The 12,457-nt window shown below is 33.2% G+C and overlaps 1 protein-coding gene across 1 annotated transcript; it reads left to right on the top strand.

Moving 5' to 3' along the window:
* The first annotated feature begins 1,351 nt into the window (after positions 1-1,351).
* LOC120272147 (MND1-interacting protein 1) lies at positions 1,352-4,989 on the top strand. Its single transcript, XM_039278904.1, has 2 exons — positions 1,352-2,874; positions 4,181-4,989. Exons 1-2 carry the CDS (start codon positions 1,510-1,512, stop codon positions 4,697-4,699), a joined length of 1,884 nt encoding a protein of 627 aa, XP_039134838.1. The 5' UTR covers positions 1,352-1,509; the 3' UTR covers positions 4,700-4,989.
* Positions 4,990-12,457: the final 7,468 nt, after the last annotated feature.

Genomic DNA, 12,457 nt, shown 5'->3' on the forward strand with positions numbered 1-12,457 from the left:
TAACCGATGATTTTTGCTTCTTCTACTTTTCTTATAAAAATGTACTCTCATACCAACATTCTTCTTCTTTTTTTCTTCAGACTAATTATTTAGATATCATCTCTTTTCTCTTTCAATCACTGAGAAGGGAAAAGATCCAAAAGAAAAAAAATACATCGGTAATAACTTAGATTCATTTTTATCTTAATAAGTTCTCTTTTCTTTCAATTTTACGTGTTTAAGTAGATATTCATAAAGATGAAGCAAGTTTAAACAAAAAACCCTTGTGATAAGGCAATTAGCTGTTATTTCACCATTGATTTCAGTCATCTAGTATCAAATTATAAAGGGTAGATTATCATTTATTCTTTTGGTACTTTTTATTTTTATTTATTTTTTATTGGAATCTACCTCCAGTAATATTTTTTATCTATCAGTAAGCTAACATCTCATAGATCAAGTTCAATTACAAAACCCTTTCACAATAAAATGTTATTCCAATGATTCTACTGTCAATGATAGATCATAAACAAAAATAGTTAATTTACACAACTATATGCTATTTCACCATAAAGTCAATTAATTTTCTTTTGAAGAACTAAAAAAAAAAAAATATATGATCCTCTCAAAATTGAAGCATCTTCCTCTAAACAACCCCCAAGACAATTAATTCTATTATTTGGTATTTGACCATTAGAAATAATTTTTTCTTTTTTTTTGGTACTTTTTATTTTTATTTTCATAAAAATCAAACTTTATTCTAACATTATTTGCACACATCGACTTCCTAAAGGTCAAATTCAATAAAACAAAACTCTTTTATAAGCTACTCAAATACTACTTTTCTATTGACTCTACTTTATAATTTATTATCTAATCTCATAAATAATTAATTATCTCTTCCTTCTTTATAATATTTATCTTTTTTTTTTTCAAAAAAATATACCTCTATACTAACATATATTTTACACAAATTAACATCAAATTGATCAGATTCATCAGTAAAACTCTTTGGGTGAGTCAATCTAATATCATTCCACTAGTGATGAATAATACACATAATTTGTTTTTTCACTACTTTCTAGTTTTTGTCCATTAAAATTTACTTGATTCAAACACTTAAAAATAATTTATTAAGATTTTAACTTAACATCTTGAAGGTAAAATCTCCATCATGTAAAACAGGTTCCAACCATGGGTTACAAGAGAAATGACCGCAAGAGAAATCACAGTAAAAGATCAACCGGACCATCCTCAGCCGTCCATCACACCTCGAGTTCCACGCCTGATGTGATGGACCAATCACGTTGTCCTCCATCATCCACCGTTCATCCACTGAACCAGACCTCATCATCCACCGTCCATCCACGGAACCCCCTTCCCATCCCCGTCCGATCTCCTTCCTTTCTATATGTCTACGCTTGCTCGAAACTCGCCGGTCACTCCGTCTTCTCTCTCTTCGCTACTCCGCCGTCGTCGCCGCCGCTGCCGCCGCCACCGGTTCTTCATCCTCAGCCTCGGCAACCGGAGATGGGTTCCAATGCCCGCGATAAGGCCCGTGCAGCGAGGAAGCACCGACCGAAACCCATTCCACCATCGGCCAAACCCCCGGCCTCATCGGCCACCTCGTCGGCGGCTGTCTCCGTCCCCGATCCCCTCCCGAACCCTAACCCTAATCCTAATCTGGGTTCATCCGCTGATGACCCTGCCGCTTGGGGCTACTGCACCGAGGAGCAATTGGAGGAGCTGCTTCTCAAGAACCTGGAATTCGTCTACAAGGAGGCTTTGTCTCGATTGATCTCGTTAGGGTATGATGAGGCGGTGGCTTTGAAGGCGATCTTGAGGAGTGGGCATTGCTATGGGTCGATGGATGTGCTGTCGAACATCTTGCAGAACGCGATCGCGTCTTTGAACTCGAGTCCGCAGCAGGAGGGGCAGGGGAGCGCGGCGGCGGCGGTGGTGGAGCCGGCGGGGTTCTCGGATTTGAGGCATTTGGAGGAGTACTCGCTGGCTGGATTGGTGTGCTTGTTGCAGCAGTACCGGCCGCACTTGACGCGCGGCGATGCCATGTGGTGTCTTCTAATGGCCGACCTCCACGTCGGCCGGGCGAACGCTATTGATGTCCCATCGCCTGAGCTCGCGCTCTGCAAGTTGCATGCTCAGTATGATCGTCACACTGAGCTCTCTGCCTCGGCGAAGTCGGTTCTCAAGCGCCATGCTGCTGCCCTTGCCTCTCACCCCTCTGAGCTGCCTCATCCGCCTATGGCGGATGCGAGCGGTGTTAAGGACTTGGATGAGGATGTTGTTGCCTCGGCGATGAAGAACTTGAATTTGACGAGTTTGGAAGCAGGGGAGAATGACAGGGATGATCCCAAGATGGCGACAATCATAGACCTTTGTAGGCAGATTCAGGACCTTCGTGTGCAGGTGAAGGAGCGCAAAGAGTGGGCACAACAAAAGGCACTGCAGGCTGCTCGGAAGGTCAGCAATGACTTGATGGAACTGAGGGCATTGCGGGCCGAGAGGGAGGAGAATCAGAGAGTGAGAAAGGGAAAACAGGCATTGGAGGATACTACTATGAAGAAGCTGGCAGAGATGGAGGCTGCATTGAGGAAGGCGAGTGGGCAGGTTGATCGGGCCAATGCTGAGGTGAGGAGGTTGGAAACAGAGAATGCAGAGATTAGAGCCGAGATGGAAGCATCCAAGCTTAGTGCTGCGGAGTCTGCTGCTGCTTGTACAGAAGCGGCGAGAAGGGAGAAGAAGTGCTTTAAACGGCTGCAGGTGTGGGAGAAGCAGAGGGAAAAGGTTCAGGATGAGATTGCAGAGGAGAGGAGGAAGGTTGTTGAAGTTGAGCGGCACCTCACTGATGTCAAGGAGGCACAGAAGCGTGCTGAGGTGAGTATAAAAACTGAGAATTTCTTGTTTTTTATGCTTCCTGACTGACCATTGAGTAGTGCTTTTAATCCATGGGTTATTGTTGTTGATTTCATATTTGCTTTCATTCTGATGCTTGAAAGAATTTTATGAGCAACTATATTTCATGAGAGTGTGGGTTCTTAGATCTTTTGTCACCATAGTGATCATGTACATATTTTCTAATGTGAATCTTTTGCAGTTGTGAAGGATAAGAAAGACAGAACAATTGCCTTTCTCAATAGCATATGAGAAATTGCTTATTTTGCTTTGTTTATCACCTGCTGCAATTTTCAATGTCACTGAGTTCTGTAGTTTTACAGTTCCCGTTGATGCGTTGATGATTTTTATTTGATTAAGTATATGACACAAGTGTTTAGATAGCAATTAAAAACCACAGTTGTTTTTAATGGCTTTGTTGAACATCACTTCAAAAATACTCTCTAGTATATCAATTGCAGCATATTTGATATACATTATATGGTAGTGCATTGCATGTTCAGATTGCTCTTACATGTTATTTTGTAATCAGTGCACACACAATATTCACCAAAATATAAGTCCTGTAACTTGGTTATCAAATAAGGGAATGGAATGTGGTCAGATTTCAGGCAGGAAAATATTAGTGTTCAGGTAATATAAATATTTCTTTCTTGCTCTTTCTAGTTATTGTTCGTGTCTGAATCATGAACACCAGTACATATTTTAATTCAGACCCATTGACATGTGCTCTTAATTATATTGATGGCTTCTCATGGACTGCTTCTGGATCTTAGAGAATGTTTTGAAATGCCTTAGACTTCATGTGGATTCATAAAAGTTTGCTGCCATAAGTTTATTGTTTAGATATACTTTTCTTGTTTTTTTGGGTGCATCTTCTATAGTCTTGTTTTAGGCTTTTTAGTTTGTAATTACATGTATGACAATTAGCCAGATGCTCCTACCCTGTAGATTAGGAAATTGCTTCTTGTGGGAGTTGGTGTTTAAGCAATTTCACTGGCTCTCCTGCTGGGCCAACAATTCATGCTTTGTCAATCTGCTACTTTTAACTCTTATGTGATGCTAATTGAAAAGTTTGAGACTATTTACTGTGGATAAATTGCATGATTGTGTGCAATTTGAAGCGAACATGCCCTTTTACATCCCAACCAGGCATCAGACTTCTAGGTTATTCCATCCTGTTGGTCTGTCCTGTTAACTCAATTGGTGATCTCTTTCACACTTAATTTTGGCAGTGGATGCATCTGCTTTTATTTTCTTATAGTGACCTATTTCTGAACTCATATAGGCAAAATGGAAAAAGGAGATCAAGGCTAAAGAGCATGCTATTGGAAAGGTAGACGAGGAAAGGAGAGCAAAGGAAGCCGCCGAGCTTGAGATCAAGAGAAAACATGAGGCACTGCGGCAGAAGATAGAACTTGACTTCCAGCGCCACAAGGATGACGTCCAAAGACTCGAAGAAGAGTATGCCCGTCTCAAAGCAGTGGCAGGAACTGGTGAGATGGTTAGCCAGTCATCAAATGCATTTACCTCGGAAGATACAGATACAAAAAGAACCACCAGTGATACCAGTTCACAGCCGCAGACAGCCTCGAAGCGGAAACAAGGATCATCCCGCCGGGTTAACGGCAGCAGGCTATGCTTTATCTGCCTGAAAGAAGAAGTTTCAGTGGTCCTCCTACCATGCGCCCACCAGACTTTCTGCGCCAAATGCAATGAGGATCATGAGAAAAAGGCGAAAACTCGCTGCCCTGCCTGCCAAACCGTGATTGAACAGAGGGTCCGAGTTTATGGTGCCAGCTCCTAGACCTCACAGCAGTCTGAAGTTCAAGGCGAGGTTCGAATAAAAACTTTTGCTTTTTCAAGTGGTTTTTTTGATATAATATTGATACCCATTTGCTTTTTTTTTTCTTCCCCTTTACCTCCCTGCAATATTAGCAAACAAAACTAAAGAAAATGAAAGAGCCATATATGAACCATGAACCATCACAGGTCTGTACAGCCGAGCCCTTTGTTTCTTTGTGTCTCTGCAAAATGCCTATATCATGTCATATGGGCTGAATAAAAGGGTCCTTTTAAATCCATATAGAAGTGTGACAAAGAAGTCCAATTTTGCCTGTTTGTTGTAACTGGTTTTGAGAATCTCAAATTGAATGCATTGAGAGATACCTTTGAGTAAGACCTGCTCTGCTCACATAGATTTTGATTGCTGAACTTTGTTTGATTGTTTGGATTTAGATTTCTAGTCTATCTTGTATATTAGTCACTTGTGTCCTAATGCTGGCACTGCTCTGCTGTATGCTTGCCTTCTTTAATATTATTTTATTATTTTTTATTTTTTATTCTGGAGTTAGGAAGTATTCAATTTTATTTTTACTAGTGTTGGTATTAAACGTTTAAATTTTTAATTTTTTTTAATGTAGATATTATAGTATGAGTTAGTATGGACTGTGATTGATTATATATATATATATATATATATATATATAAGAGGAGCAAGAGCTGCTCAACAGGCTTAGTATTTATGAGTTGTTGGCCCTATATGGAATTATAAGTGATATTAACAATGGAGGATCTACTGGCATCTTGTTATTTTAAGGTGTACTTTGTACGTTTTGCTTTGAAGGTGATAGATAATACTTTTCATAATAAATATCATGGAGTACTTATTTGAAATTAATTTAATTCTTGAATGTCTTCCTTTCATGTTACTTCAATATAATTATCAACTTTAATGTTCCAAAATTCATTGAGATCAAATTAATGTAGTCTCACCTCCACTTGTGCTAGATCAATTTGTCTTAGATGGTATTTCATTTTTTATTTTTATTTTTGTTTTTTGATAAATTGGATAAGTTGTTATTCACACAATTCACTACACATGTGGTGAGATTCAAACTCCCCCATGAGACTCATATGTTTTAACTTAGGTGGCGTTTGGTTTGCGGTAATGTGAAAATATTACCGAGAATTTGGTGGTAATGTATTCAGATTATCAATAGTGAAATATTACCAAATTAGATGGTAATGTGATTATCACCAAAATAGGTGTCCATCTAGATTACCAAGTTGGTGATAATGTGTAATGTTTTTTTTCCAATTTTGCCCCCACTCATTTAATCAAATTGCTTATTACACTCCCTAGTTTTTATTTTTCTTTATTATTTTTGATATTATAATTTAATTATTTATTTATCTAAATACTTTAAATTAAGTTTTTCGAATTTTTATATGTAGGGGTATTTTGGTAAATACAAAGATATTTTAAAAATTTGTGGAAAAAATAATTTTTGATATTATAATTTTAATTATTTATTTATCTAAATACTTTAAATTATATTTTTCAAAATTTTATATGTAGGGGTATTTTGGTAAATACAAAGGTATTTTAAAAAATTGTGAAAAAAATAATTTTTGATATTATAATTTAATTATTTATTTATCTAAATTCTTTAAATTAAGTTTTTCAAATTTTTATACATAGAGATATTTTGGTAAATGCAAAGATATTTAAAAAAATATAAAAAAAATAATTTTTGATATTATAATTTAATTATTTATTTATCTAAATATTTTAAATTAAGTTTTTCAAATTTTTATATGTGGGGGTATTTTGGTAAATACAAAGGTATTTTTAAAAATTGTAAAAAAAAATAATTTTTGATATTATAATTTAATTATTTATTTATCTAAATACTTTAAATTATATTTTTCAAAATTTTATAAGTAGGGGTATTTAGGTAAATACAAAAGTATTTTAAAAAATTGTAAAAAAATATTTTTTAATATTATAATTTAATTATTTATTTATCTAAATATTTTAAATTATATTTTTTAAAATTTTATATGTAAGAGTGTTTTGGTAAATTTGATATATTACTGAAGTGATTACCATCACTAACTAAACATAATAATGAAATATTACTATTACCAGTAATATAAACTCTCAACCAAACATGGTAATTTCACATTATCACAACCAAGGGCGTAAGAGGGGGTAAGGGGGTGCTTAATTTTATAAGATATAAGATATATATATATATATATATATAAACAAATATTTATATAAATATATATATTTTTAGAAAAATAGTTATAAAGAATTATTGTTTGGCCCCTTAATTTTTTATTTTGTCTTGTATAAAAAAATTATAAATGTATTTTTTTTTTGTGTAACAATTTGATCAGTTAAACTACAATAAATATGTCATTCAGCTAATCTAATTATATATTTTTTTAATTGAAAAAACTTAAAAAAAAATTATAATTTTTTATATGAGCACCCCCTTTATTTTGCTTCTGGTTCTTCGAGTGACCACAACATTCCCGATTATATAACATTCTCAATTACATTATCACGGTAATCTCATTACCATGGTAATATATCACTACTATGCACCAAACGCCTCCTTAATTCTAGGGCCCGTTTGGTTAGAGGGAATGAGAATATGGGGATGGGGAAGGGGATGGGGATGGGGATAGGAATAGGGAAAGGGGATTGGAGATGGGGATAAAAGTAATGTTTGGTGGAGTATTGTTTCATTGAATGAAGTGTAGCTTTATTATTATTATTATTATTATTATTATTATTAGGCATTTTCTCCGGCTTCGCATAGGGTATTTTAAAATTTTGTGAGGAGTTTTGAGGCAATATCATATATAAAATAATATAATTGAACAACTCTTACCATAGAAACTATTTTATACCTAAAATTTCAAAGGCCTTTTAGACATTTATTACATAAATAATTAGGTGTAATTAATGTTTTTCAATTATTAATATTATAAGTAATATAAATAAAAACTTAAATGTTATTAAAAAAAATTAAAATTGTTCTTTGAAATGTTCTCAGAGTAGATTATACATCTCCTTTAATAATATGTATGTATAGATTATTATTATTATTATTATTATTATTAACAACTGATCACTATGTAGGTTGATGTTGATTTTTATGTTTTTATTCATAGTGTGGGTATATGCCTTTAATTTTAACAAGGAATAAATAAGACATTAAAATAAAATACAATTGCGAAACCATAGTATAAGTATATGTTGATTTTTTTTTAACTTAAACCAATGTTTTTAAATTGGACTGGGAAATGAACCGGCCATATTTGGGTCACGGGCCAGTTGGTGTGACTATATATATAAGTATTATTTATCCTCTTAAAATATTATTATATTTGTAGTCTTATAAAATGCTATTTTATGATTTAATAATGTTTTACAATGATGTTTTTAAAATATTGTTGTCCTCAAAAAGTTTATAATTGTTCCAAATATTTTGAAATAGAACTATTTTAATTCCCCACTTATTTGCTTGTATATCCCCTGCTAATTTCCTTCCAATAGAATTATTTTAATTTCAAATTTATTAAAATACCAAAATGATCAACTCTTCCTTTTATCATGATAGGATGAGGATGGAATTCTTTTTCTAGTTTTTAAGAGAATTACCCAAGTTTAATATTATTCAAACGTTTATTTAAAAGGATGTAATTATTTTTATTTATTAATTTTAAAAAAATCATTTTTTAATATACTAGATTTGTACATAATCAGGAATATATTTTTTAAATAAATCATATTCAAAATAAAATTTAAGAATTGAGGGGGCGGTTTGCAAAAGTCCAATATATTAATCACGAAAACTGCCTCATTATCTCATCATCGTCTTCTTCTACAATGAAATTAATGTTTTCTCTTGTTTTTCATTGTAGAGATTTTGGTTTTTTTTTTTTTAATCTAATTCTACTTTAACTAATCCCGGAGTTCGAAGATAATCAGATAAAGAGTTTTTTTAAGGGAAAATTATTGTTTACCCTTCAAAAATTTCAAAACTTCCCAAACAGCCCCTGTGAGTTTTGAATACCTCAGACAGCCCTTCTTTTATTGTTTCACTTCATTTTTGCCCCCTACAGGTCACTAGGACTAGTTCCATGTTATAAAATTTCATCCTTGCCCTTAAAAATGGTCGGAAAACAACCACCAATCACATAATGTTAAACCTTTTTGCATACATTTTTACATTCTTTTTGGTTTTTTGTTTAAACAGAAATGTTTCCGTTTAAATTTATCAGGTTTCTGTTTAAAATGTTATGTCTTTGTTCTGTTTAAACAGAAATGATTTCAGTAGTATTCGGATTCTACGAGTGTATCCGTTCCACCTCAGGGCCATCCTGACAGTTTAGTAGGCCTTCTTTACTTGTTAGTTCAATTTAAAGTTTTGTCATTGCATGTCGGACAACGTTTTGTAGGCGCTAACCATTTAAAAAACTCACTTTACTACCACGAGTGCGGACAAAATCGTAGATCTTGCAAAAAAACTGTCACCAACTAAGTATAGAGAACAACTTATATTCGTTACATATGTCTGCACAAACTATCGCATATTATTGTACATTTTTCTCGTTATTTATGAAAATCGTTTCCATAAATAAACGCAAATTTAAAATGAAACGATGATATTTAAACAGAAACATAGTTGTACAAGTTAATTATTAATTAATTATCCCAGTTTTCGCTTAAAACTTATGTTTTTTCTCAGCTATCCTTGTCATATCCCTGTTCCAGTTTAAAATTATACAGTTTTTTGTTTAAACAGAAATGTTTCTGTTTAAATTTATCAAGTTTCTGTTTAAAATATTACGTCTCTATTTAAATTTATCTAGTTTCTGTTTAAACAGAAATGATTTAGTAGGCATTCGGATTCTACGAGCGTTTCCGTTCCACCTCAGGGTCATTCTGACGGTTTAGTAGGCCTTCCTTCCTCGTTAGATCAATTTAAAATTTTGTCATTGCATGTCGGACAACGTTTTGTAGCCGCTAATCATTTAAAAAACTCACTTCACTACCACGAGTGCGGACACAATCGTAGATCTTGCAAAGAAACTGTCGCCAAATAAGCATAGAGGACAACTTATATTCGTTACATATGTTTGCACAAACTACCGCATATTATTGTACATTTTGCTCGGTATTTATGAAAATCGTTTCCATAAATAAGCGCAAATTTAAAATGAAATGATGATATTTAAACAGAAACATAGTTGTACAAGTTAATTATTGATTAACTATCCCAGTTTCCGCTTAAAACTTATGTTTTTTCTCAGCTATACTTGTCATATCCCTGTTCTCGTTTAAAATTATACAGTTTTTTGTTTAAACAGAAATGTTTCCGTTTAGATTTATGAAGTTTCTGTTTAAAATGTTATGTCTCTGTTTAAATTTATCTAGTTTCAGTTTAAACAGAAATGATTTTAGTAGGCATTCGGATTCTACAAGCGTATCCGTTCCACCTCAGGGTCATTCTGACGGTTTAGTAGGCCTTCCTTCCTCGTTAGATCAATTTGAAGTTTTGTCATTGCATGTTGGACAACGTTTTGTAGGCGCTAACCATTTAAAAAACTCACTTCACTACCACGAGTGCGGACACAATCGTAGATTTTGCAAAAAAACTGTCGCCAACTAAGCATAGAGGACAACTTATATTCGTTACATATGTTTGCACAAACTATCGCATATTATTGTACATTTTGCTCGTTATTTATGAAAATTGTTCCATAAATAAACGCAAATTTAAAATGAAACGATGATATTTAAATAGAAATATAGTTGTACAAGTTAATTATTGATTAATTATCCCAGTTTCCACTTAAAACTTTGTTTTTTCTCAGCTATCCTTGTCATGTCCTTGTTTCCGTTTAAAATTATACAGTTTTTTGTTTAAACAGAAATATTTCCGTTTAAATTTATCAAGTTTCTGTTTAAAATGTTATGTCTTTGTTTAAATTTATCTAGTTTCTGTTTAAACAGAAATGATTTTAGTAGGTATTCAGATTCTACGAGCGTATCCGTTCCATCTTAGGGCCATCCTAATGGTTTAGTAGGCCTTCCTTACTCATTAGATCATTTTGAAGTTTTGTCATTGCATGTTGGACAACGTTTTGTAGGCTCTAACCATTTAAAAAACTCATTTCACTACCACGAGTGCCGACACAATTGTAGATCTTACAAAGAAACTGTCACCAACTAAGCATAAAGGATAACTTATATTCGTTACATATGTTTGCCACAAACTATCGCATATTATTGTACATTTTGCTTGTTATTTATGAAAATCATTTTCGTAAATAAACGCAAATTTAAAAAGAAACGATGAAATTTAAACAGAAACATAGGTAGTTAAACAGAAACATTGATATTTAAACATAAACACTGAAACTTAAACAGAACAATCGATAGTTAAAAAGAAACAACAATATTTACATTCAAAATTAAACCTGCCCATCCTAGACAAATGTGGATCAAGTCGCACATCACAATGAGATTGCAAAACAATCGAAAAATCTCCTTCAACACAGCATTATCGCTTTTGATCGTGTACATAGACCAAAATGAAAAACAAACAAAACCCTAGCCGAAAAATCTCCCTACAAACTACAAGATCATCCAATAATCACACCATAAAACCGAAAAATTTCTCTTTCTAATAGAATACTTTACAAATCAAACTAGAAAGAAACCCACAGAATATCAAAACAAAAGGAAACTTCACAACATCTTCAACGGCATCCACCTCACCTCAATACCTTGGAGCGCAAACTAATGAAATGCCGAAGAGTTGAGCGGGAATTCTCCTTCGAGGCAGTGGTCCAATCCTACAGAAGATGTCCAGGCAACGACAACTTTGAAAAAAGAAAAGCTGAAGAGATGAAGAGAGAAAAAGAAAGCCAGTGCCAATAATGGTGTGCTCTGGGGATTAACCAAGAAAAAAAAACTGCTTCTTCTTAAAGAGGAAAAATTATTGCAACAAAGGGCGTTATGGTCAAACCATGTCTCACTTGCCACAACTTCCCATACAAGGGATAATTTCGTCCAAAAAATTCAAAACTAACTCTATTACATGCTTGGGGGTTTCAAATTCATTGTATTTAAAAGGAAGGGGTTTTTAGGGATTCTTTAATTAATGGGGTGTTTTTCGAAATATTAAAAACTTAGGTTTTTTTTTTTTGGCAATTTCCACTTATTATTATTATTATGAAAAATAGCCTGGATTTCACGGAGGGTGGAGGTTTAGAAGATAAAAGAGACATTGGCTAATCTCACCAACATCAACGGAATGCTTGAATCTTTGGGCCCCCGTTTGGTGCTTTATAGTGAAAAACTTTCCCTGTAAAATCTTTCATTGTAAAATTTTTCCCTGCAATTACTTTTCCTGCAAAGTAACAAGACAATGTTTGGTATGTATAATAAAAAATGTAATTGAAATACATGTAAAGTTAATTCTTTGTTTGGTATGAATAAGTTTCTATGTAAAGTTATATGTATTCTCAATTTTGCCCTTGATTACTCTAGTTAATAAATTAAATATATATATATATATATATATATATATATATATATATATATAAAATAGTTTAAATCTCATCACCAAACCATTGTTACATCAAATGAATTCATTAAAACCATAAAAAAAGCTAAAATCTAGTTCCAAAAATAAAAAAATTTAACAAAAAAAAAATTAAAAAAAAAATAATTTAAAATTAATGAGTGCTCTCT

Source organism: Dioscorea cayenensis, chromosome 11, assembly GCF_009730915.1.
Source record: "Dioscorea cayenensis subsp. rotundata cultivar TDr96_F1 chromosome 11, TDr96_F1_v2_PseudoChromosome.rev07_lg8_w22 25.fasta, whole genome shotgun sequence".
Lineage (NCBI taxonomy): Eukaryota > Viridiplantae > Streptophyta > Magnoliopsida > Dioscoreales > Dioscoreaceae > Dioscorea > Dioscorea cayenensis.